The sequence below is a fragment of the Ceratosolen solmsi genome, unplaced genomic scaffold (genome assembly GCF_000503995.2).
Source record: "Ceratosolen solmsi marchali unplaced genomic scaffold, CerSol_1.0 scaffold10, whole genome shotgun sequence".
Classification (NCBI taxonomy): domain Eukaryota; kingdom Metazoa; phylum Arthropoda; class Insecta; order Hymenoptera; family Agaonidae; genus Ceratosolen; species Ceratosolen solmsi.
In genome coordinates, this window is record NW_011948412.1 from 8,347,027 (window position 1) to 8,373,819 (window position 26,793).

The window sequence follows — 26,793 nt, forward strand, 5'->3', positions numbered from 1 at the left end:
TGCGTAGCGAGGAAATAGTTAACAGTTGTATGGGTGAATAACAAATTCGTGAATTTATACGAAGCGCGTATGGAAGGATAATAATATCTTTTCTGTTACATTGACGACACAACTTAGATAATTAATAATTCCGAAGGATATTTATTGAGAAAATTGTAATTGCAAAATTTAGTTTTTTTATTCCATTCCTGCCCCTCAAATAGTTAAATATATATATATATATATATATATATATATATGAATAAATATGAAATACTTTATCGTCATGGCTTTCTTTGAAAAATCTGTCTTATAAATTTTGATATTGCGTGCTAGCGCACGAGAATTTAAACTCTAATGCACGTACAAATATGTCAAAAATCTTATACAACGAAAAGATTTAGAAAAATAAAAATTACCACAATAATGGTCAATTTTCGTGCAAAACTGTACTTTGAAGATAAAAAGTGAAAAGAAGAGCGTTCGCATGACTCATCGATTCCTATGACTTTCGTTGAGCTTATTAATTAGCACAATTTGCGAGCATTGATTGTGCGACGTGGGAGAAGCGCCATGCTTCGTTAGCTACCGAAATTCCAATCCCAAGTGCTAACTATATATATATATATATATATATATATATATATATATATATGTATATATAAATTTGTCGTGGAAAATTCGAGGAGGGAAAAAGTTGTCGTAGGAAATTCCAGTAGGGTAAAATGCTCGTTATGCGAGAAAGTTACGTCGATTCTCGATAAAGCGACAGCTAATCACCCGTCATATTCCTGAAAATTATATCTCTCCTACTATCGCATAATTTCCGGCGCTCCAAGGACTGATAATGCGATGCAATTGCTTTTAAAAATTAAGCGACACTCTTTTATAGACCCTTTGTCTTGGCAACGAGATAACGCTTAAGTTTTCGCTTTAATGCTATTTTTTTTTTTTTTTTTTTTTTTTTTTTTTTTTTTTTTTTTATAAAGAAACAGAAACAACGACGCACTGTTGGTGTATTTTAATATACGAAAGTGAGGAATAATTACAAGTTGGCAATCGATTGCTTTATCTATCGAATGGTTGCAATGGCTTTGTCGCAGCGATCGATGAATTTCCACATAAATCTTATCATACCGATAACGCAAACTTTCGTTTGTTGGTATTGTGCTATTTCTAAATCGAGCATTATTTCAAACTTAATAATAAATAGTGCAAAAATCAAAAATAATTTTCATTTTTAAATATCTATTCAACTGTGCATTGGTAAGGTTTATTAGAACGACGATTGGGCATAAGGTTAAAAGAATGAAAGAAAAAGAAAAAAGAAAACTGTTTCCTATTATTATGTTTGAATAAAATATCGTAAAGCCAATAATAAATAACTTCGATATAATGGATTTGAATATCGAGTAAGCGGACAAAATGACCGATAGCAGTCCAAAGTCACGCAACGTTATACTAAAAACTAAAAATGCACTCCTTCAGCGGCGAATTCGACAAGATTCTCAGCGAATTTTTCAAAGACGTCGAAAGTAATTCAAAGCTAACATTTGCTTCAAATGCAGTTTCACCTAATTATGCCGTTACTTCGAATTTATTAGCCGCGAAGAGCAGTGTAGGTCATGGTAAAAGCAAACCTTGCGCAAATTTAGACAATAAACGAAAGCGAAGCGCGATGCGTGTAGCGCAATTCGTACTGCACGCGAGATAAGAATCGTCAAAATAATCGCCTGGCGGCTTAATTAACGGGAGGCAATTAAATGGGGGTCTGGGTCCGGTTTAACGGAGATAGTATTGATAATCGGTAGTTAGAGAGTTGCGATATTCGTTGTATCCTCGTATGATAGAATTATCCTTGCCAGCGGTTGGTTAGTTGCACGAGTGATAACGCGCGCTGTTTCATAATTGGCCGATTCCGACGGATAGGCAGGCGGCAGGCACTTTCGAAAGAACTTTTAGGCTCAACGACGACTTGGCTTCGGGTCATCGGGAGTCGCGTTTCGCAAGTCCGCCATTACGTTGGGCTCCCATTGGGCTTGGATAATCTCGCCCCTATAGCAGATGAAATCCGTAAGAGGCCGAATAATTAAGACAGTTTTGGTTTGGTCGTTGGATTCTTTTTTCGATCGACGAGAGAGAGAGAGAGAGAGAGAGAGAGAGAGAGAGAGTGTCTCGAGGCGATGCTTCTCTAGGATCTTCGTTAATATCGTTCATCCGAAATTCATGTGAAATTAAAAATGATTTTAATCCGCTTTCGCGAAACGTTTCCTGGGTGTGCGAATTCGCGCATAGACGATCGAATAAACCCTAAAGAAATGTTACCGTCGATTTCTCTCGTTTCCTGGACCTCAAACATTAAGAAAATTCGAAGAAAATATTTCTCTCTATATTGGGAGCGCGGCCGTAACTTTACTTAAATCAACAACTTTCACCGTGATAAATGTACAGATGAGCTCGACTCGTCTCGCTACTTTATTCAAAGTTTTAATTATTTTCAAGATCCGATAAGGAACGTTTACAAAAGTCAATAAAATGAGTCACAGTTGAAAAATATTCCTTCGAATAATTAATGCGCACGCACACACGCTTAAACGCTCGACGAAAAACACATATATATGTATAGATCGATTATCGAGTGTTTCGTCAAATTTTACTAGCGAGGAGCGATCGGACAATGGCTAAAGAGAAGAGTCCGAATATATCGTTGAGAAAGATAGCGAAGATTATTTGCGTGTCTGTGCGTTTGATAGGTTATTTGCATAATTACATCAGCGATAACATGTTGGTTACTAGCCGCGAGGATGTTTTTATTAACATGTTGAACTTGATAGGAATGATTGCTTTCGGAAAAGTGGCGGGAGTTGCAGTCGCCCCTCCCTTCCTAATTATTATGATCTACTACAAGGAAATTCTAAAATTTATTCGATATAATATTCATAAATGTGGTTATTGCTTATAAACTTGGCTTAATTAATCGAATTTGAAATTAAGTATCTTAATTGGTTTCGATCGAATGTCGATCATTGCAGTCGAGAGAAAAGTCGTAAAAACAATCGTGTACGTGGTTATTTGAAATTAAAATATTAATTAACATCGGTCGCATAATCTATATATATAAAAATTGATAATATTTTTGTCTGTAAATCTGCTCTATAGTTGTTTTAACTGGAAAAGGATTTTTTTCTTCTTCTTTTTTTTTTTCTTTTTAAATGATTAATTCAAGAGATATCTACACTTTCAAGTAAATTGCAGCAATTTTTTGGTATTTTCCAATATAGAATAAATAGTGTTTTATCATATGATTAGTTAAGCCACGATTAGAGTATGTTATTACAAGTAATTATTGTCGAAATTTAGTTCATCCAATATTTTGACCTTCAATGCGACAATATAAATAAATCGTTTATATTACATTCATCTGACACATTTGAATGTTCAACGTCTGTGACGAGATTTTACAAGATAATTGCAATGCAATAATATTTACAATGCACGATTTTTATCCCAATTATCTTCCTTTTCTCATTCAAGTGTAACAAATTGTTCTGGTTAGCTAATTAAAATTAGTAAAAATTGATAAAAATATAAATACTAAATATTGTGGTAATTAAATTTTAATTACCAAATAAGACATAATGTATATTTTTATATTTAGAATATTTTGCAAGAGCATTGTTGAAACGACATGACCAAGCGTATTCAATCAATAATAAAATAATAATAGTATAAAATAATAATAATAATAATAATAAATTAATCTCTTAGCTATCTATCAAGATAGAATGCAATTAATGACTCCGAGTGAAATTCCGTATAATCAACAACTATAAAATTCTTCAATTACAATTGATGAAATGATAATGCTTGTAATTATAAATTTATATTATTCTTCAAGTGTATGCTGTGAAAAAGTTGTTTCACTCAATTACCATATAAATAAAGTCAATTATAAAAATTTCTAAATTCTTATTATTATTTAAGTGTAAAATCTCGCCGAAACGAGCCTCGGCCGATTATAGCGCAAGCAATCGTGATCCCATAACATCCACTTCGGCCTTCAGCAACAATTCCACATTCAATAAACAGCGAGAAACATTGTCTGCGCGTATTTATTGTTCAATTAAAACTAGCTGTAACATCAAAGCAAATTGCCTTGGTGTAGCGACAAGCGGGGCAACGAGTATCAACGCGTCCTCTTGCATTATCACAACGACAACCTTCGCTAGCCTTGATATATTTTTTTCCTCCGTTCAGCCGGGCCAGACCGCAGAAATCCAGATCACGTTGCCGTGTAGCCAAGCCAAGTGCCACTTTCTCGGTGTCGCTGCTCCCAGGGACGCGCTGGTTCCTCTGCCCCCCCCCCTCCCCCTCCACAATCCCCATCTCCCTTCGTTCAACCGCCCGTCTCGCGTTCTCGGTGCTTGATTTTCCGACCGACCTCGTTTTATATTTGGCCGCAGACGGAAGCGTCGAGGCTCGAGGCTCGAGGCTAACCCAGTTTCCCGGGCGTCCTGCCTTCTTCGGGCTGGACGGATCCCCGCCAAGGTCGACAACCTCGCCTTCACGGTCAAGCTTTTAGGGGACGATCCCGTCAGCGGTGCGACAGTTCCATCGTCCTACTCTCTCCTCAGTCGAGGACTCAACAAATTGCTCCCATCCACGCCTCCCCCGCCACTCGCCCGTGATAATCGGGCGAGTTTTCCCTCTTTGGTAGGCGGTTGTGCCACGGCCTTATTGCCACTCGTTAAGGGGCTTCGCGCAACTTATTCCGATGAATGGAAAATAAGAATGGCAGCGCTCGGAATTGCTCTTGGATCATTAGCCATCGCCTGTATTAGTTTTAACGACATTGGATAACTTTGTGCACGTTTAAGCTATTTTAGCCGAACGCTGTTAATTATTATTTTTAACTTTTATTCACTTTAAATCGTTTGAGAGTAACGACTTTTTTTTTTTTTTTTTTTTTTTTTTTTTTTTTTGCCACATACGAATGCGGAACAAAATTCTTATGCGCTCTTAATTGCGACCTATGTTGTTGTTGTTGTTGTTGTTGTTGTTGTTGTTGTTGTTGTTGTTGTTGTTGTTGTTGTTGTTGTTGTTGTTGTTGTTGTTGTTGTTGTTGTTGTTGTTGTTGTTGTTGTTGTTGTTGTTGTTGTTGTTGTTGTTGTTGTTGTTGTTGTTGTTGTTGTTGTTGTTGTTGTTGTTGTTGTTGTTGTTGTTGTTGTTGTTGTTGTTGTTGTTGTTGTTGTTGTTGTTGTTGTTGTTGTTGTTGTTGTTGTTGTTGTTGTTGTTGTTGTTGTTGTTGTTGTTGTTGTTGTTGTTGTTGTTGTTGTTGTTGTTGTTGTTGTTGTTGTTGTTGTTGTTGTTGTTGTTGTTGTTGTTGTTGTTGTTGTTGTTGTTGTTGTTGTTGTTGTTGTTGTTGTTGTTGTTGTTGTTGTTGTTGTTGTTGTTGTTGTTGTTGTTGTTGTTGTTGTTGTTGTTGTTGTTGTTGTTGTTGTTGTTGTTGTTGTTGTTGTTGTTGTTGTTGTTGTTGTTGTTGTTGTTGTTGTTGTTGTTGTTGTTGTTGTTGTTGTTTTTGTACATTGCGCGAAACAATTTATTTGATTCTTCGGGCAATTAGCACTCGCTACTTAATAATGAAGGCAATAATTGTAAATGCGACGTAAAGGTTGTTTGTAAGTCGCAAAGTACGTCAACGCGGTAAGTCATTGTTGATCGGACGATTTTCTACAAACGATGAGGCGCCTATGGGGATACTAGCCGATGCAACTTCACTCCCAAACAATAATCAATACTACCAACGAGACAACGCTAATCACGCAATGAAATTCATTCGTAACCGAGGACATTCATCGGCGCGACTCATAGTTATCGCATTCGCTGCAAGTACCGACAGACCGACGGACGACAAGTGTCCGTAGAAACACGTTTCCGTATCCACGGAACGACCGCACACATCCATTTCCATAAACAATCTTCGCGGTCGGTTCCCGGACGATTCAGTCGTTCGCGATGCCATTATGCACCGGCTGCGATGGAGGCCAAATTAAGCTGAATAATCGCATCGATGACTCGGATGGATTTATCCTCATTATAGCTGCAGAAGTGCATAAGAGGATCCACGAGTAACAAGACAATTAGGCGCTTGAGAATTGTCGGGGGATAAATCTGCGAACGGAGCTTGGCTTCGTAATACGGCGCGTAAGCTTCGCCGGGACGGTGATGGGGACGGTGACGGGGATGGAGGGGGGTGGAGTGTAGTGGAGTATAGGGGATGAGGATATTATCTGTAATTTGTTGAGACATAATTCTCTCATGATTCCTCATGGCTTTACGATGAAAGCTTACGGATAACGCGATGACGAGAACGGCGTGACCATACAAACAACGCGATTGACGCTTAGATTTTTGCAAATATTCCGAGATTCGTACATTGGTTGTAATTATTTTACCGTTCATTACGGGCTGTTGTCGCTCGGTTGAATTGCGAATCATCAACATGGCCATAAATGTTTTGCCAATAATTATCTCGTGGTGTTTAAATTAAGCGGTAAAATTTTCTTGCGCAAGATGAATTATTGTTAATGTTTTTGTCGGCATTGGCCAAGGCACGTAATCATAAAGTGGGAGGATTTATCAACAGTCGGCTATAGGCTCGGAATTTATCATTACACTATACATTAATACATATGGTCGCATGTGTACGTACCCACCGTATAATATTCGTATTAGTATTTATGTGTAATGGTACCCGGAAGCAAAGTGTAATGAGCAGATGTGATAGATCGAGTTTTAGAGTGGAAAAGAAAAACCATTTTTCAAACGTAATCTAATGTTTACAGTTCAGCTTTGTAAAATTATAATGTCGAGAGCGTACTGAACAATTATTGATATTTTTCCACGGGACAAGATTTATCGTGTAATATTACGCGTAGATAAATATTACGTTATTATGCACACTGTTATCTAATCGAAATAACAGTGAAGAATTCGTCGGTGGAATCAAGAAAATTGATGCCACTACAGAGCAAGAAATTTCACAATCGTAAGACAAACAAAACATCCTTTGGTGAGCTTTCGATACGACAGGCCCCAAGTTAATCATCGATTAGCTTACTTACATATTCGCAGTCTCACAGCAATTATTATGATTATTAATTTTGATGATTTTTGCGATTGCCATGTAAATCAAATTCTACGGACGTACGAGCAAACGATACGCCAAACATTTCCGTAATGATTAATGTTCTGTTTACAGGAAAATACACGGCACAGCAATTATTTTTACGAAAATCTTTATGGATTATTCATGATCGAGAATTATCCGAGTATTAGCAGCTCGCCGACGGTCTTTCAACGAAACTCTCCAAAACTTTCAGCACGCTGGCCAATAATGTTGAAAAGCAAATCAACAAGCACGACAACCTAACCATCAAAGTAAACGTATACGTACCTGGACCTTGTGCGCGACCCTCTTGACGCTATTGGCCGTCCTAGCGACGACAGGCCTGAGCGTCTCCTGGTTATTGGCATGGTCCTCGCGCGCCTTGAAGCAGTTCGAGCAGAGCTCCTTCTTCCAGGCGTTCTGCACAAAGTGCCTGCACTGCGTCGACATCCTGCCTCGGCCAGCCGCTCTATAGCCTCATGTCGCCGAGGCCGGCCTGTAACAGGCAATGGAAGAGTCTTTTTAGAGCAAAGAAGACGAGGAGGAACCATCGTCTTACCCGTGGGCGGCCGTGTCGACGCGAACCAGCAAATTATAGAGTCCGGTTAATGTGTGACTCGGCGAATCACCGCAAATAAAGTGAAATTATCGGCCCCAGCGGCGCATCATGGCGCTCGCCCCGTAATAATAATACACCGAGTCGTGGAAGGCTGGCCACGCGCGATTCATTGGCTCGCAAACGGCGGGGAAAATTATTGCCCTCGAAGCGGAGCTCCGAGTGCCAGCGCGAGATGGAAATTTATGTTGATAAAGCGAGAACAACGGCGCAGTAGTAGCAAACTCCAAGGTAGGGCGGCTTTAACCATCGGCTGCTTAATTCCCGTCCTGTTCGCGTGCCACGACATTTTACACGCGCCTTTCGAGCCGACGCTCTCTTAAACAAAAACAAAACAAAAACGAAAACAAAAAAACGAAACAAAAAAACGAAAACAAAAAAAAAAAACAAAAAAAAAAAACAAACAAACAAAAAAGAAAACAAAAAAAAAGAAAGAAAAAAAATCCTTGGATTAATATCTCTGGCCGTTGGAAATTGCATACTGTCGGGATGGGTAGCCATCGATTTTCTCTGTCGTTACTTAAAATTCGATCACCTCCTTACATGACCTTATAAAACTTCCTTACCGCCTCGCCCCTCTCCTTAATAAAGCTCGTTTTTCTTTACATAGGGTCGGGAGATCTGCGTGCCCGCTTTATAACCACTTTAGATCAACCGGGACGAGATCGTTGATGCTTTATTATCACGTGGACTTGCAAGCTCTTCCTTTAACTTTATTTCGCCTGCTATTTAAAGTTCGAGTCAGCCACGAACTTCGACGAGCTATAATATGCAACACTTTTTGAATATCCTGTGCGTAGCCTCGTATTTAAGGCACAGCTACATTGTCAATAAAATCATAAGAAGACGGGAAAGCGACGGTCGTCCAATTATCAGGGTCAAGATGCGATCATGCGAGCATTATGAGAATGAGAGCGAGCGAGAGGGACGAAGAGCGAAACACCCACGCGCTCGCAAGTAGGGCCGGGTATAATGATGACTAATGATCAAGTATTCCGGCAAAGCGTGAAAGACACGAGGGAGCATTTAACGGGCTTAACGATGTGTGCGAAGCATTAAAACGCGACAAAAACAAGCTCAGGACGATAATCGATACGTGCGCGATGAAGAAAGGAGTCGTCGGATGCTGGCCGATGTTTGCGTTCCGATGGTCGCGGGTATCACATAAGATTGGGTCGGGGATTATTGATTCGTTTCTTAACTCGTTTCGCGAATGCTTCGTTAATTTGCTTCGCATTCGTCACGTGGAAGCTCGTGGACTGGAAGATCTATTCCTGTCGTATTCGTAGAGCTTTGAGAGGATGAGATGGATTTGGGGCGAAGATTGGCTCATTTCTTTCCTTCAAAGACGCGGACAAATATTTCAACGAGATTCACAGGAACAACGGACGACAATAATCAGTGTCTCGTTTTATTAGTGACCAGCATATCGTATTTGGCGAAATACATTTTAATTGTAGACTAATACTAATTAATTTTTTCAAATTACACTGGTCTCGTCTAGCATTGTATCGTCGTACATTTGTACGTCATCATCTTAATGTGAACTTTTACGATTTATTGTTAGGGCGGTCATTGTTAGCCAAAAATTTTATTGTCTTCGGTAATGAAATTATTCCATTGCAACGTAATTATCTTATTATGGAAATGTTTAGTTTGTAATAATGTGCAATTAGGATTTCTCTTTATCAATGTTACAGAACTATCTAAAGTACATTCGATATCTGCGTGTGATTTGATTTTAATATACTTCGTCTTACATTTAAATTATATTTTTTTTTTTTTATGCGAAAGAATGCATCAGGGATAATTATTTTTATAAGAGAACGAATTTTAGGTGAATAATTTTTTGAATAGCATTTTCAATTTTCTAGGACGCTAAGCGACGAGTTGATAAAATTTTCTCGACGCTTTTTACTTTTAACTAAGGATGTTAGTTTTCGCGTTGTTGGTTTCCCCTCCCCTCACCAATGCATTACCGCTTTAATGATCCTGTTGCTTAGGAATACAGAGTGTCATCTTGATTTGTGTTATTAACAACTACAGTCACATAATCAACGCGGCCTATACAAAGAATTATACATTTATCAGAATGTCATTATTGGGAAATGATGATATTAATGGGCTACGCGCGTCTTTTCAAAGACAAAGAAGTTACAAAGTTTTCCATTCAACGTCTCCTGCTATTATCGACGTTTCTCGTCCTATTGAGTGTTTATTATTTATTTTACTGGCTAGTCTTGCACGCAAATTCAACATTTATTCATTCAATTTTTCACGCTTGGCCATTAAGTGCAAGTAATTGTGTCGTAACGAGGGTCTTAAAAGTAAAACAGTTATTATCATTATCATTATTATTTATTTATTTATTTTTTTTTTTATGTTAAAAAGACAATTTTGAAGTAATTGTGTTTACGGTTACGTACAATTGTTTAAGTGCGAGTTTGAAAGTTGTAAAATTATCCAAAATAAAATTGAGTAAATAGCTTATGGGCATAATTACGCATTAAGTATACAATGGGGATAGCACGTATTAGTTGAAGAATACGAAAAAATCGGCTTCCAACATTTAATTATTATAACTATTATTATTATTATTAAATTAATTTCTAAGTAGTTTTCAAATTTGTCGCGTAAAAATATAATTTCACATTACATTATCATTTAGCCATTCATTTTAATCATTGAACGAGGCAAATGTACGAAGAAAATCTGATATATCGACCCTTTTTTTCATCATAATTTTATTAAGAGCTATTTAAGAGTTTTAAGTTTTTAAGTTTTTAAGTTGAATATTAGATCGATAAGACAGGCATACGCAAGTAATTCGTGCAATTAATGTTGCATTACCCTTTCAGTCAGTGGAACTTAACAACTGATTTGCCAAGTCCAGCAACAAACACGTGCGCTTTCTTGCACAAAATCAACCGAATGGAAAAGAAATAAGACACAAAAGAAAATTATAATAATGACGTCTGAATACTCTGTTGATAATTTAACCGTTTAATGTCCACTGCCGTTATGCTTCTTATTCACAAACAAACAACTTACTACTTCCATTCTTTCTCTCATTTTTTTTTTTTTTTTTTTTTTTTTACTACTTTTTCTACGATAAAACTACTTTTTGCTATTCCGAAAAATCATGCTGTTGAAAACATTTGATAAATGTCCTCCCGTCTGCCGGCCGTTAATAATAATGACATTCATCGAGCTTGATTTGCCAAAGCGTGCCTATTACCGTCCCGAAAACGTCAAACGGAAAGTTACGAGGGGGACATTAACGGCTCGAGAAAATAAACTCACAGCGATATCATTCGATGGTCGATTCGACCAAGAGAGATATTTTAATATCGCTCCTTTAAGCGAGAATTAAGTGCTTGTGGCAGAGGTCCGAAAGCAATGACGGTGACCCGGACTGTTGAAAAACAAGAGAAAAAATCAAAGCAAAAAAAAAAAAACACACACACACACACCTAGCGGTTCTCTCGCTTCATTTGCTCCTTATGGTCTATTCTTACTTTTGCTATTCTCTTTTATTAACGCTCAATCCGCTTTAATACAACAGCGCGTTTTCACTTCCGCTTTCCACCTTATCATTATCATTCAGACGTTCCGGTCTGTCGGAATGTTCAAACATCTTACTAACAAAAACAAAAACAAAAACAAAAACAAAAATAGTAAATAAAATTAAAAATAATTTTATTCTATTTCTATTATACGACATTTAAAGATTTTAACGGGAATCGAGAGTTGGCTTTCAATGTTTTTTAATTTATGACACTCGAGATAAACTATTTCACACATTAATGAAGTTAATTTTAATGGCAGCCATTGAAATGTGGAGGAGGGAGCGTACAATGCCGACTTACTCAACAGCTACGAATCTAGTCAAATAGAACGTTTAATTGTATAAAATGAAATCTCAAGAAGGATGATATTGTTCGGCAATTGGAACGTGAAATCGAGAGAATTGGGGGAGAATTTCGTTGGTTTTGGGTGAAATATCGAGAATAAAGATACTTTGTGCTGTAATTGAGAGCCGAAAAATTAAAAACCATTTAACACAAGATCGCCTATGTAATTGGTATAGATAGTGTCGGCATCTAAGTATGTCAGATTAGATAAATGATATTGCGATCTATATTCGATTGATTAAAACATTTACGGGAGAGATGGAAATTGTCGGCCAATAATGAGGACATCGAAGCTAAAAGTTTGTCAAAAATTTTGGCTGAGAAAACATCCAAGTCGCGTATGTGCCGTTATCTTTCGCACTCGATCACTCGACATTTCCACGCTCCAATTGCCGTAAAATCCACCACTGCGTCCATTTCTCCTTTTCTGCTATTTCGTATCGCCGTAATGGCCCGGCGACACGTCAGATCTCTGATCGCGATTACTGTCACGATCGCTCCTTTCAGTCATTTCCGACTCGTAAATATCGAATATCTGAACGCACTTTTGTCTATGATTCACATAGCGAATATCACAATGTGTATTCCCATTACACAATTACATTCGAGAAAAATTTGTAAGAGCGTGACGTGCGCTATATGTAGTTGATGGATATTGCGAAATTCATAAAGTTATTGCTACGGTCCTGCTTGCGAAAGTTTCTAATTTCTTTTCCTAGGCATGTTTGCTCAGCGTATAGAACAATTACATCTCAAGCTTTCGGTACTTGGCCATTATAAGCGAATGATTCACTTTAACGATCATTACGAACGAGACGATGGTAATAATCCTATTATCTCATACTAAAACCTAACCTTAGTTATCTAAGAGCCTCACAAAGATATAATACGCTTACGATCAATTAACGACTTGTATTAAACAAATTATTACTTTATGTCACACACTTCCACGGGATTTACTCGCCGTACATTATCTTTAATGTATAAGAATATGGCAACATCGATGATTTTTATACCGAGACGATTAAGCGCTATTCATCTAATGATTATTCATACGGTTGTACGACGATTCATATAAGATTTTGCGCCAAAATTATTGTGAATGCGCAGTTTGCTCGTAGTGGCCAAGTGGCATTGATTTTTCGACTCGATGCAAATCCAACTAAGAATCATCAAATTATAAAAGTTAATTTAAGCCAACCGAGGGGAACATTATTTCATCCTTCAAAGAATTACGAATATCAACGACATAACCACATAAAGCGTATGTTAACCCCATGGTAGGCTCGATTCATTTGGAATTTAGTATATTGTTATTGCATTACCCATCGAGTTTATAAAGATTCCGACTTAAATTTATTACAATTAACAATTTTCATTAATTATAATGAACAAATGGTTTCTTCTTCTTCCTTTTTTGGTATTTTATTATTATCCATTCTCGTTTTACCATAGCAGCCATGTTGTAACTGCATTACGTCTAATTGAAAATGTAAGGCATCGGCATTAGCCGCTTGAATTAAGTATCATAAAACTAAACGATAGGGTGAAAAAAAACAAAACAAAAACAACATAGTACGTGCATGAGCTTAATGAAACGATGTTCTGTCCAGCATGTACAACTCGTAATGTATAAGATAATTTTAATTCGACGTTAAACTGCTAATTGATACTACCTCGCACGAAAGACCGTGACTATATACACTTGTCTCGATTCTCTATTTAATATTAATTATTAGGAAATGCCATATATAGTGCATCCGTACCATTAATCGGCCACATACAGAAATGCACGCATGTACACACAGAGAGAGAGAGAGAGAGAGAGAGAGAGAGAGAGAGAGAGAGAGAGCGAGAGAGATAGAGAGCGGGAGGGTGGCTGGGTGCGAGAAGCGTTAAATATTATATCCACATCTCATTAATGTACAGTAATTGCATGCACAAGCTCAGGTGGACCATTTAAAAAACGAAAACTTGGTCGTTTATTTACACTAGAAACTCTTGAGAGGATTTTCTTAGTAGAGGGGCCTTAGCCTTCCTTACTCACGACGTCCTTACCCTACGACGCACACACTAAAACGCCATAATAATTTATCTTCATAATCGAGACAAAGCGCGCTCGAGCAGCCACGAGCGCTATTCACTCTTTCTCCAGTCGCGTGTTGCGAGAAAACTTTTTAAAGCCAACAATCTTGGACTGGAGCAAGAGAGTGGCGCGAGGGGCCAGGCCAGAGAGCCCTCGAGTTTTCAAGCCGCGGTGCCGAGATACGGTTAAGCGCGAGCAGGTACCTTCGGCCCATTGTTGTAGCTATAAATCACGCGTAGGACGTGGTCGAGTCGAGTCGAGTCGAGTCGAGTCGAGTCGAGGCGAGTCGAGTCCGCGCGCTTGCTTTCCATTAATTTCGCCAGGAGCGAGGCAGAAAAGTAGTCGCGCCTCGTAAAATCTGGCCTCATGACGCGAGTTTTATGACGATTCGGTGGTAGTTCGCGGGTAAAGAGTTTCGTAATGGCGTGGCCGCGGTATTTTCCAATCGCGGCAGCCCCGTTACGGCGACGCTCAACGCTTCGCTTAAAACTATTATCGAAGCTGTGACGCAAGTCCTACGAGCCTCTTCGCTTTCTAATTAATCTTGTACCGAGGGACAAGATCCCCCCCCCCCACCCCCCCCCCCCCACCGACCCGCCGCCGATCTTGTATCGTAGGCGAAGTGAACGGACGGAGGGTCCTCGTCTCGTCTGGCTGCGATATTTAACTTGGATTGGCGAATTAAGAATTGCTATTGCTGACCAATGGTCGTGAAATGCTCGGCGCAAATACAAATCGTCTACATTGTATTTGCCATTCTTTGGAGTTGCGAATATTTTGAGGATTTAGGTTGTTGAAGGATTCCGAGTCCCCGAAAAATACAAACAACGACGTAAAATCCAACATTCGGATGCTTAAAGATCACGATGAGTAAAAGAGCCGCCGGAAGAACGATGGCAGCTCACATTATCGAATGCGCAACCATTAATTTCTTAGGCCATTAAGTTCTTAAGTTTCTAAGATTCTTAGTACGATTAATTAAAAGCTATTGAATTAATTGTTATACCGCTAGGTATTGTCGAACTCCATATAATTATATAATTATAGGGGGTGGGGTGGGGGGGGGTAGTATATTAATAATATTGATAATATTTTTTAGAGCAACCGAATTTCGTTCGATTGTTAAGCATCATTTTATCTTAACTACGGCTCCATTCAAATAACTTTACGCACTTTACACATTGGCTACGTGATATGCGTATATCACTGATACCAACGTCCTCCACGTATGAATTGTTGTTAAACGCTCCCCCCAGTCTCGATAATATTGCCCCAAATCCAATCGATTAAAGTTATAAAATAATAATAAGAGAATAATAAATAATGAAATAAATAATAAGAAATTACTTTGATCAGCGCGTAGATCAATCCAACATCAAGCCGAACGATCGATTTGGATGATTTTAAAAATAATTCTAATGACTTTAATGGGTAAGGCACTGCAGCTGTTGGAAATTAACTCATCAGACATTTTACGTATCGGTATGATCTTGAATCCAATTGGTTAACGGTACGGCAAATTAAGACGATACGGTTTCAATTATTATTTACTTTACCATTATCTACGCGCAACATATACGAATACACGTTGCTGCAGCATTCCCGTGTGGCAGGTGCTTAAGTATTTCTAATCGCGTCCGCTCTCATCTTCGAGTGTCATGATAACTCACTTAATAAACGATTGGGCAAGTGAGATAGAGAGCGGCTAAAAATATAACTGAACCGGGAGTAAAAATTATGGCTCCTGCGAAACTGCAAGCAAGTATAATAATCTTTTCGTAGAATACAACTAATTACACGGCACGAGCAGGCGCACACGAATATATGACTTGTAATGAAATTCGCCTCATTGCGTCTCGACTTTGATTTGCTCGTGCTTGACACGTTGCGTTTCGTCTATTTTTTTTTTTAGGCTCCTTGTTAACATTGCCATGCTGCTGTATTATTTTCCCAGGCGAGCTCTTATTCGCTCGTATACCAATAGGATTTTAATTGTAAAGTGTAAATTAAATGTGTCAAGGGCCCCGATGATCTTAATCGCTTTTATCGACGATCGAGCGCAATTCTTCATTGGATGCCACTTGGAGTATCAATTTTAATGTGTTAGTAAGAAAAATTAGCGGTACAAATGGTAAATTACTTAATCGTAAACAATTGTTGCCAAGCCCCGTTTCCATCTTGTTGCAAATGCATTACGAGCCATCCATCTTTTACTTTTCTTACGTAATATATTTTTTACAATTTATTGTATTATTTTACTTTTTAGCAGTTATAGTATAAGTAAATATAGTCGCTGATATATATAATCTAATTCTTCAACTAAAATTGAAAAAAAGCTCGATACCTAGTAAATTTCTCTCTCTCAATAACGCGACTAGAGTAATCGAGATATAGAATCTCCCTCCGATAATCCATGGAAAACTGATCGTATTTTCAGGTTCCATCAACGACGATGCGGGAGCGCATCTACAAGTAGATCCGACCCAGTGTCCGAGGAGAACACCTCTCATTCCTCGAAATGTAGAAGAAAGAGGAGCACCATTGAGGATGTAAGGGGTGCGCGCGCAAGTCAGATGGACGGTGTGCAAAAAGGAGCGCGAGATGTCGGTCGCTCGGGAGGATCAACAGGATCGACTCCCGCGGCTCCGTCAATCACGCGCCAAATGATATGCTCGTACCTAACGAGAGATTTTCTCTTCTTTTTGCTTCTCAGTCAGCTCTCCGACGGTGGATCTTACTTTGTTTGACATGGGAGCGCATTATCCGTACGCGATCTCGTCTTGTTTGCGCGTGAGAAGTAGACGTTTCTTCTCCTTCCCTTCTCCTTCCTTTTTCCCTTTTTGCTAAAGTGAATAGTGACGCTCGGCTTGTTTGGGATGCTCTTACGTCCCTCGTGCTCTCTTTACGATTATTTATTCTTCTTCTTATTATTGTTATTATTAGAATTTTTTTTTTTTTTTTTTTTTTTTTTATTCTAATTTTCGTTACAAATGTAAGTGTGTGGAGCGGTGTAGGCAGCCATTAGTAAATAATAGTATCGTTTGCTGCTCGATTGTAATATCTCGAGCATGACTTGACCTGTTCCTCTTTCACTGCTCATCCGCATTATAAAATATCATTGAAGACTTGCAATTCATACGGCGATATATATGCTTTTATTTTGTTATAATAGCCGTTCTTGATGTTAATTTTTCAATTACTATTATACCGATATTGTTAATCGTAGAATAGAAATTTAGTTTATTCCCAATATCTAAGAATCGGTAAAAATTGGTAAAAGTAAACGGAAATGGAATGATATTTCCGAGAGTACTTTGAAATATATATATATATATATATATATATATATATACGTATGTATGCATATATGTATGTATGTTTATACGTATAATATTGTCTTTATGTAGTACAATCGCCTCGTTAATCACACGGTTTATTTATTCAATTTTATACATAAATAACCAAGCATCTTTTTCCATTTATAATGATATAGAAATAGTACACTTAGTTAAAAGATTATAATCAAAAGCAATGAGGGAAGATATTGAATTTCATAGCGTCATTATTCATTAAATAAATGTAATTCTCATTCAAATGAAAATTGTATGGCTGTAATTGGATGAAATATTTCTTTAGATTTGTTAAATAAATACTTGATGTGCTGTGTATGTAGTATATATATATATATTTACATTGCATTATTAATATCTCCTCGAGTATGTGCTCTGGCTATTTTTATTTTGCTTTGATTAGTTCAATGCTTAAAAAAATCGAGTCAGATTTATTTCTATATCGGGTAAAAAATCAGATAATAAATCTTAATATTTCATTTTTACATTTGCAATGCTGAGAAGTTAGTCGGCATTATCATTACATCAATTTCATGTACCACATCTAAACTAATATAGCAAAGAAAAATAATAATATTGTATGTGTATGTAGTAGTAGTAGTAGTAGTAGTAGTAGTAGTAGTAGTAGTAGTAGTAGTAGTAGTAGTAGTAGTAGTAGTAGTAGTAGTAGTAGAAATGTACGGGGGGGGGGGTTGCTGTGACTGGGATGCCATGGTTAAATTGTAATATTCAATACGTGATATTCAATTCTTATTAATTAATCAAGGTGTATTAACTGTATATTAAAGATGTATTGAAAATACATGTATGTTATGTGATTGAAAATGTGATTGAAGCTCAATTATACTTGAATATGTTGCATTTAAAGAGTATAATTTAAATGCAATTATCAGCAATTATTAATCTTATTAATGCTTACTAAATTCATCATTTCGACGTTAAAATTAAAATTATTCATACATTGTCATACTATAAATTATTATATAATATTATATGATATTTTAAAGCAGATGTTCAATAATAATTTTCTATTAATATGATATTCTTTTAATACAAGCACACATTTCATTAATTTTTTTTATCTCGATATCCCGTTTATTTATGATAAAAATACATTTTATCTACGCGTATACATTGATCTGATTTAAATATAAATTATTTACTTATATACATTGTAATAATTAATTTCAAATTCTTCACAACAATTCGTTCGCTCTTTCGGCAGCTGGATTATCGAATTTTTTCATACAATTTTACGTCGTTAGTTGCATCCGAATGAGAAGGATTTTTACTACGAACCGCAATTACGTGTGGATTCTTTTACCAAGAAATTTATTATGGAAGTACTCGCGTGAAACCATTTATTGTACAAGTCTTTAAAAAGAAAAAAAAAACTGTGAAGCATGTGTCTTAAGTATTTAGGTGAATGGGTCATTGGCATATTAGTGACTTAATTATGTTATTTTCATTTATGATTATACACGTACGTTTTTGTAACTTTGTAAATTGAACATTACAGCGTTCGAGAATATTAAAATTCAAAATGATAAGCACAAATTCAAACAAGTAATCGAATTTACACATTGTAATAACTAATAATTAATTTAAAATTATTAATCTACTCACTTGAACTGAGTTACTGAATTATAGTGTTTATAAAATTACACGGAACTATGATACTTTTATTTGCTTATAATCGAATAATTATATAAAAGATGCATTTATCGATTTCTCGAATAGATATTGGATGTTCATAAATAATACATAATTATAATATAAAACGTAATCTATAATCCGAAAATGGTGCTTTTTTCCGTGCTTTGTGCCTCGATAGTAGCCGAGATATTTAGTTACTCTCTACTTTTTCTACAGCTTGTTTAATATTATCCATACGTCTTCGTCTTGGCGTATTCACATATCCTTTACATTCCAGTTTTCTTTTAACTAAAAAGATCATGTACTCTGCATTAAATTTCCATTACCAGTTAAATTCTGGAATTTTTAAATCCATATAATGTAATCTCAGTCGTAAAAACTCTTGTTTTTTTTTTTTTTTTTAATTATTTCTCTAACGTTAAATTTCATTAGCGGCCTAATAATTTATTTTCCGTATATATATCAAACGATAAGTTACGAAAAATATAAAATAACACTTTAAAGGCAGTCGGTGGTGTTATATTAAATACAATAACGATAATAATGATAATGAAATAAAAAAAAAATTTGAATGATCGAGCTAAACTCGGAAAATGTCAGTTTTCATTAAAACGAGTAACAAGGTTTCTTTTCATCGTTTCCCTTCCCTTCCCTTCCCATTCCCTGGTTTCATTTAAATCATTTAACCGCGTAAGGATCCAAATAAGAATACAAGATATTTTCCATCCTGTTTCGAGGATTATAGGGAACATCGCGCACTACTCGACTCGAGCCTGAGCCTTTAAAGGCAAAAGTCGCTCTGCACTTGTCGATTTCTCGATTCGCGACGTCGATTAGCTAGGATAGAATCGATTTAAAGAGGCTCACCGTATGGTAGGGGAAGGGAGGGCTGGGGGCGGGGGGGGGGGGGGAATTCCAAACGCGGAAGATCTAGTCGCATTCCGGCGTGTCTTTGCCGGCTCTCCCGAGAGAGCTCGGTTCATCGACCCAAGCGGGCCCCGGCAATCAAAATTCCGGCCCCGACTCCGGATCTTACGGGGGCCCGTTAGCGCCGCGCCAATAGCGGATGCGCTAGCGACATTAACACGGGTTATATCGAGAGAGGAACCTAGGGACCCCGACAGCTCGCGTTCATGCTAATTTCTCCCTTGTTCCGGTGAGTTTGTTGACGAGGAGGTGCGTTGTATCCGAGAAACGACGGTTAATGACGCAGGTGGCGCTGCGAGCGGCCCGACCTCGTCTGCTTTTGGTACTTTTCTGGCGGCGATGGCTGACGATGTATCGCAGAGTCGTAGTGAATCTCTTGGATGGATGTATGATTTTAATGCGCAAGAATAATGTATTTAAGTAGTTTGGAGCTATTTGAATTTTTTAACGTATTTTACAAGAGCAAAAAGCCGCTCCATTCGGCACTTGTGTTCGTTATTATTATTATTATTATTATTATTATTATTATTATTATTATTATTTTTTTGTTTTGTTAATTCCGCGTCTACGTCATTATATGTGACAAATTAAGCAGTAAAATATGTTCATAAACGAATTATTTGCTAAATTTTATTTCAAACAATTATCAGTGATTATATACACGAATGATACGGAAATGACGTGTGCGTGCGCGTGTGCGTGCTCGCGTTATATGCAACTTCACTACGACTAATTGAATAATAATCGTTTTCTTTTAATAATTATGTTGTCCTGTTTGTGATTTTATTACAAATATACTCGTATCAATATATTCGTAAGGAAATTATTTTTAAAGCCAGTATGCACAACTATTAAATCCAATCGGTTCATTATTAAATGAAAGTATCGTCAATTTAAAATTTAAAATTTTTAAAATCATTATAATTTCATTAAAAATAATGAATGTTAAAAAAAAAAAAAAATCGTTTCTCTGTAAAGATATTTTTATAATGCTTTACAGTTAAAATTTCAATTTTGTTAAGCTACGATTAAGAATGTACAAAAAATAAATGACTGCTTCGATGCGGCCACATCGGCAATATATTTTCTTCTTAATGTAATAAATATATTAAATAATGATTATCAACATTAAATAGCAATAAATTTAATATTTTTATAGCTTGGTGAAAAACGAGCTGTTAAACCAGTTTATTATTATTCCTTCTCTGTGAGAAAATATGTTTTTTCTTCGCACAACGTTAATAAATAAATTGACTTATAATTTAGATTTTATTAATATCAGTTGAAGTTGAATGCTGTTAATTTTAATTAACGTGCTTCTTTTTCTCATACGCTTAAAATGTATTTATTGATAACTTTAATTGGTAATGAGTAAATAGCTGTTACATCATTGACGTCAACTTCAATTATACAATAATATATGATATTGTAACACATAATATCGATATTTATTATTAATTTTTGTCGATCGATTTGAAAAGTGAACGAAGACTTTTATTCTAAAATTTCATCATTACGACGAGCCAACGAATAATATTTATCTTAATTATAAATATTATGAAAATGTCGCAACAAATAAAAATTATCAATTTAATCAGAAATGCGCTATCGCACATACAAATAGTTTATAATACATAATGAAAAGCGCCCTAAATCCTTATGGCGCCAGAAAAAAAAAAAAAAAAAAAAAAAAAAAAAAAAAAATAAATAAAATCATTATTTATTTCATTAGTTTCTAAATTTGTCAGATAAAGATCTGACTGTAACAAGTTTGAGAAATGAAAATTGAATTAAGTTGCTCGAGTCTCGTTTACATTAATCTAAATCATCTTTCGCATTGGCAATATCTCGAATAAAATAACAATACGATCGTATTATTTTATTTATTATTTAAATGTATTTCGTTAAGTCTCGTCAATGGCAATGTCAGTTAACTGTCTTTCTTACAACGACAGATCCAAGTATTCCAGTCAAATATTACATGCAAATAGAAGAATACGCATTCGCTCGAAAAGTGATTATTGATATGTTAATCGACACCAGAATACGTAGTCGAAGGAAAATGCAACGCATCAACATATTTGAAATTTTAATCCCGTTAGTGGATTCGCCGACCCTGAGAATGAGAGCAGCGAGCATTTCATTAAACAACGAGAATCTTTTAATCGCGCCCTATCCGAGCTCGGAACTCAATTACAATAAACAATTTAATTTGTAAATGCTTAAACGGTATTCTTTGATATCCGAGCTCCCGATCATTGCTCACACCCACGAGAGCAAACATATAATCAACCGGAATATCGAATAACAAACTACCCGAGGGTGATCCTTGGCGTTCTCCACTTTGAGAAAAATCAGTCTTACATACAACAGCCTAAAAGTTTTACTAGAAAGTGGGCCTGGCTTTCTCACGTGGGTCCCGATGACCCTGGGGCTACGACAGTTTCGCGTTTTTTAGGGCCCCTCCCATCCGGCCCGCACTTCACCATGGCCAGAGATCTCTCGCTCTCGTCTCGGCCTCAGCTTCTCGAACAAAGAGCTCTTGCTGCGAGCATCGCTGCAGCTATAACAAGAGGCAGAGATAGATGGATACACTGTCAGATAGACGCACGCGTACGCACACACGCATATATATATATATATATATATATATAGAGAGAGAGAGAGAGAGAGAGAGAGAAACAGAGGTAGATAGATAAACAGATAGGCAGGTTGGTAAGTAAGTAAGTAAAGAGAGAAGTAAAAGAGAGAGCGAGAGAGAGAGAGAGAGAGAGAGAGTGAGAGAAGGTAAAAGAACTGGATGTAAGCTAAGCTATTCCTTGAAGGCGAAAGCAAAAACAGAAAATCAAGGGACAACGTCACGCGTTCCGATCGTTCCTATTCTTTCTTTATTGGGATCCATATCTATTAGACATGTTCATGAGCTGGTGATGGTTCCATTCAATAAATGGCCTCGAATCATCAATACGAGAGAAAGGATTTTTCGTAAGTGATGAATGTTAAGCTTTTTCCTCCTGTTTAATTATATTATTGGAATCTTTGAATTTGACAATGAATGGGTAGTGAGTGAGTGAGTGAGTGCTTCGCTACTTATATGCGCATTTGTTACGAAAACAATATATTGTTATTTTTATGTTTGCATAGAGTACGGAACAATCGCAATCGAATTACTTTAAACTACCAACGATAATATAATTCTTCTTTTATAATTACCAGTGAATTTTGTAATTAGCATTTTGCTTTATCAGCCTATATACGTGTAAATATTTTATGTATACTGTTTTTGTTAAAATTATATACATTATCGATAGCCAAACACTTGTATTGCATTAATATATTACAATTGATAATAATAAGCATTTTAATTGAAATGCAATTGTACTTTGTATTATTTAATCAATTGAACAATTACGCTCGTTTTATAATTAATATCAACCTCCGCATTATTAATTATGTTTTAGCACATGTGCCGTGACTGAATGCATAATGACTTTCAAATTAAAATTTCGCAGGCGATCGTGTCACCTTCAGCGTCACATTCATTCACCATTTTGCGCTGTCCAATAAGCATTTAATACTAGCGAATAATAGCGAATAATGGCTCGCGTCACAACACTGGTACTCTGCAGGATTATCCGTAATTTATTAAGCACTTTTTATTTTTGTACTTAAACAAAGTACGACGTTCCGCCGCAACGCGTAGAAGCTTTTTTGACCCGAGTTTTACCGGCGTAAGTCACGACACATATTTGAATAAATGCTTTTCGTACTTCGCGTTAAATTTTCTCCCCATTTTTTCTTCGAGGCGAGCACGTTTTTTCTTTTGCGCATTTTGTTGCTGTTGCTCTTTACTTTGATTTGAGTGCTCAGTTGAAAAATATCATTAGATTTAGTTCACTTTTTTTCAATCGACTACAACTACAACTACGCACCGCACACTTTATATTTCCGATTTTTATTTTCTTTTATTGTTATTTGCTATTCACACTGAACAAGCGCATTAATTTGCTTATTTAATATATTCGACCAACACATTGACGGACTTATATATATGCATTTCATCTTTACGTTGTAATAATAGAATAATGATTAATTAATGAGCTTAGACTTTTTTTGTGAAAAATGTAAGCTAGCTATCCTCAATCATTTATCTCACTTCCACACATTTATCTGGATTACTATAATTTGAAAAAATATAACTTTTTTGCAAGTAGTGTATTATTTCTAACATATTTGTGTGAAAACGCCTAAGTATAATTATTAACTGAACTCAGACACTCTGTTATTTCGAGGTAGATATCGTACTAAGGAGAATTATTCTAAATTAGAAAATTAATGCGCAGTTAATAATATTATCATTATTAATATTTTAACTATTAATATGATCTACTTAAGTTAGCATAAAGTAAACATTACAAATACTGTATTCCCTTTCTTCGTATATTTTTCTTTCTTTTTAAGCTTTTATAAATGCAAATTCAAGAATTAGGATAAAGAAAAACATAATTCATATTTTGTATTATAATTGGAAATTTTCTAATTACTATCAAATAAGAACTTTAGTAGTGAACACTTTATAATTAAAAAAAAAAAAATATTTAAATCACCTTACTTTACATAAATTGTAATGTTCTTATAATGCTGTACGACACCGATGTGTTATCATATTGCTAATTCGCTGCATTAGTGAAATGAAAATTAAACGGAATTCTGCTTTTTTTCAATTTACGATAACCTTAACATATGAAATGATTTTTTTTGTTTTGTTTTTTTTTTTTTTAAATCGACTTTATCTTCGACTTTAACATTACAAAATGTGCCTCGCGATCCGAGTTTTCTTCGTATCGTATGAAAAGGAAGAGTGCAAGTCTTAATTTGGAATGTGAAAAACTTTTAGCCGAGAATCTGATATGGTTAACCAAGAATCACGCAGCAGATTTATCGACAATAAATATTTTAAATACCTTAAAGCTGCGAGATATTTATCCAGTTTTACTAAACAGTTAGTGTGTTAGTGGGCAGCTTTAGTAGGCGCTTATTCGCAAAACTTTACAACTTTGCTACACACTGTCCGCTAAGTTTTAAAAATCAGGCGCAGTTTTTAAAAAACTTTTTACGTCGGATATCAAAGTATCCACTAAATAATAGAGATAAGCTATATTAAACATAATCATGTATCTGGAAAGAGGGCCACCTATTTCCTCCTATGCACTAACTCACGTGCATTGTTTATACGAAAGTTTGCAAACAATCCAAGGATTATATATTTACTACGATAATGTAAATTACCCAAATGCCATGCATCGCAAAACTTATAAAAAAAGTTATATCGACGATTTTGAGAAGGATATAAAATATAACCTATTATGCAGTTTAACCGATAAGAGTTTATTTATTAAAAATTGCTCACTTGAGAACATGTTTCTCAAAAGGAACCTGCTTTATTCTTAAATATTTATCAGCGAGATTTGCCAGCGTTTTCATGAATATTGTCATTAAGAAATTCCTGGCCCGAACAGTTAAACGTCATTTTGCTTCATACCAATCGACAATATTAATTGAATAACTTGACCATCTTAAGTGTCGGGGTGTGCGCTCAAAAAAAAAAATCGTTCTTCCATGTATGAACATTTGCTTACTCGCACGACCAATAAAGTACATAGGTGCTATCGAGGTAAAAAGATCCATCGGTACTTTACATTACTCGTGGCGGTGGCGGGAGGGGGGAGGGCGGGAGGTGCCGTATACCAGGCGGAGGTGCACATAAAAATCGTGAATGTCAAGAAGCCAACCGAGACGTGGTGCGGCACAAAACGGGACACCCAATCGATGTCATTCGCCACTTTCGCACTCCTCTTGAAATCTGATTCGGCAATACAAAGTAAAGAAAAAAATTAAAAAGAAGTTGAGAACGAAGACGACGAGGACGAGGACGACGACGACCACGACGACGATGACGACGATGACGATGACGATGACCACGACGACGACCACGACGACGAAGACGACGACGAAGACGACGACGAAGACGACGACGAAGACGACGACGAAGACGACGATGAAGACGATGAAGAGGACGACTACGGCGAAGAGCACGAAGAAAGAGGAGATGGAGAAGAATCGAAATACGTACACCTCGTGCAAGACGATCCGAGCGATGTGACGCGACGTAACAGACACTCGACGTGCCTTACCTCTCCAACACATTCCCGCGACGCGTGTATGTGACGCCGCGACGCAACAAACTCCTCCCAACAGCGCGGGAAGACGCAGGCGGGGCGTCTCCAAGGCCTCGACGACGCATTCCAAGCCACAAGCTATGCCCGCACTTTGGATTTTGCGGAGTGAGATATAACGTCACTCTTGCTCGAGCCGCCGATCGACTGGATTAGTTATTTGCCGCTCTTGCTTGTTCGGATGCCTTGATGCTCTCCTCGCCCCCTCACCGATCGCCCATTCTCCTCTCCGTGTAGCCAGCCAAGCTCCGGGCGTGCTTTCTCACATTTATGGAAATGCCGAAAACGAGCCGGATAACGAGACTCGTGGCTTGACGGAGCTTTGGCATTCGAGGCCAATCGTAGGGGACGACCGTCCGACGGTTTAAAGTCGCCCGAGCCTGAAGTACCTTTGAAGTACCTCCGGCTTTGAACGTTCAGGGCCCCCTAACACTGGTCCAGCAATTATTCCGGATGCTGGGTACGATGAGCTTGCGCCCGTCTATAAGACAAGCAGTCTACGAGCCATGGCTTTTCCGGGAGGAGAGAGGGGATGGGGAGAACGACAATGGGGCCTTTATCTCATTGTGCCTTCGATAAACTCGCGAGGGTGAATTTGACCACTTAAATGTGGGCGGCGGATGACAATAATCGGCTGGGATAGCTGTACGGCCCGTTGATGCCAGTCGGCGAAACGCCGGACAAAGACGCACACGCGGATCAGACGAGAATCTTCCCGTCGCCGATATCTTTTGTTTCCACGAGCATTCGTCGATTGCACAATGGGAGAGGAGTCGTCGTTGGGCGTTTTGAGCTCGCCGAGTTCCAGACAATTTCTCGAGCTCGCCAATGGCTGGGATAGTGGTGGGGAGGGATGGAGGG

The 26,793-nt window shown here is 37.1% G+C and overlaps 1 protein-coding gene across 1 annotated transcript in view; it reads right to left on the reverse strand.

The window, feature by feature from the left end:
• Positions 1–26,793, reverse strand: part of LOC105364673 (uncharacterized) — a 63,601-nt gene that overhangs the window by 3,461 nt on the left and 33,347 nt on the right. The window contains exon 3 of the mRNA XM_011502664.1: positions 7,436–7,643. Coding sequence (XP_011500966.1) covers positions 7,436–7,597 — 162 coding nt within the window. The 5' untranslated portion in view covers positions 7,598–7,643. The remainder of the gene's footprint in view (positions 1–7,435; positions 7,644–26,793) is intronic.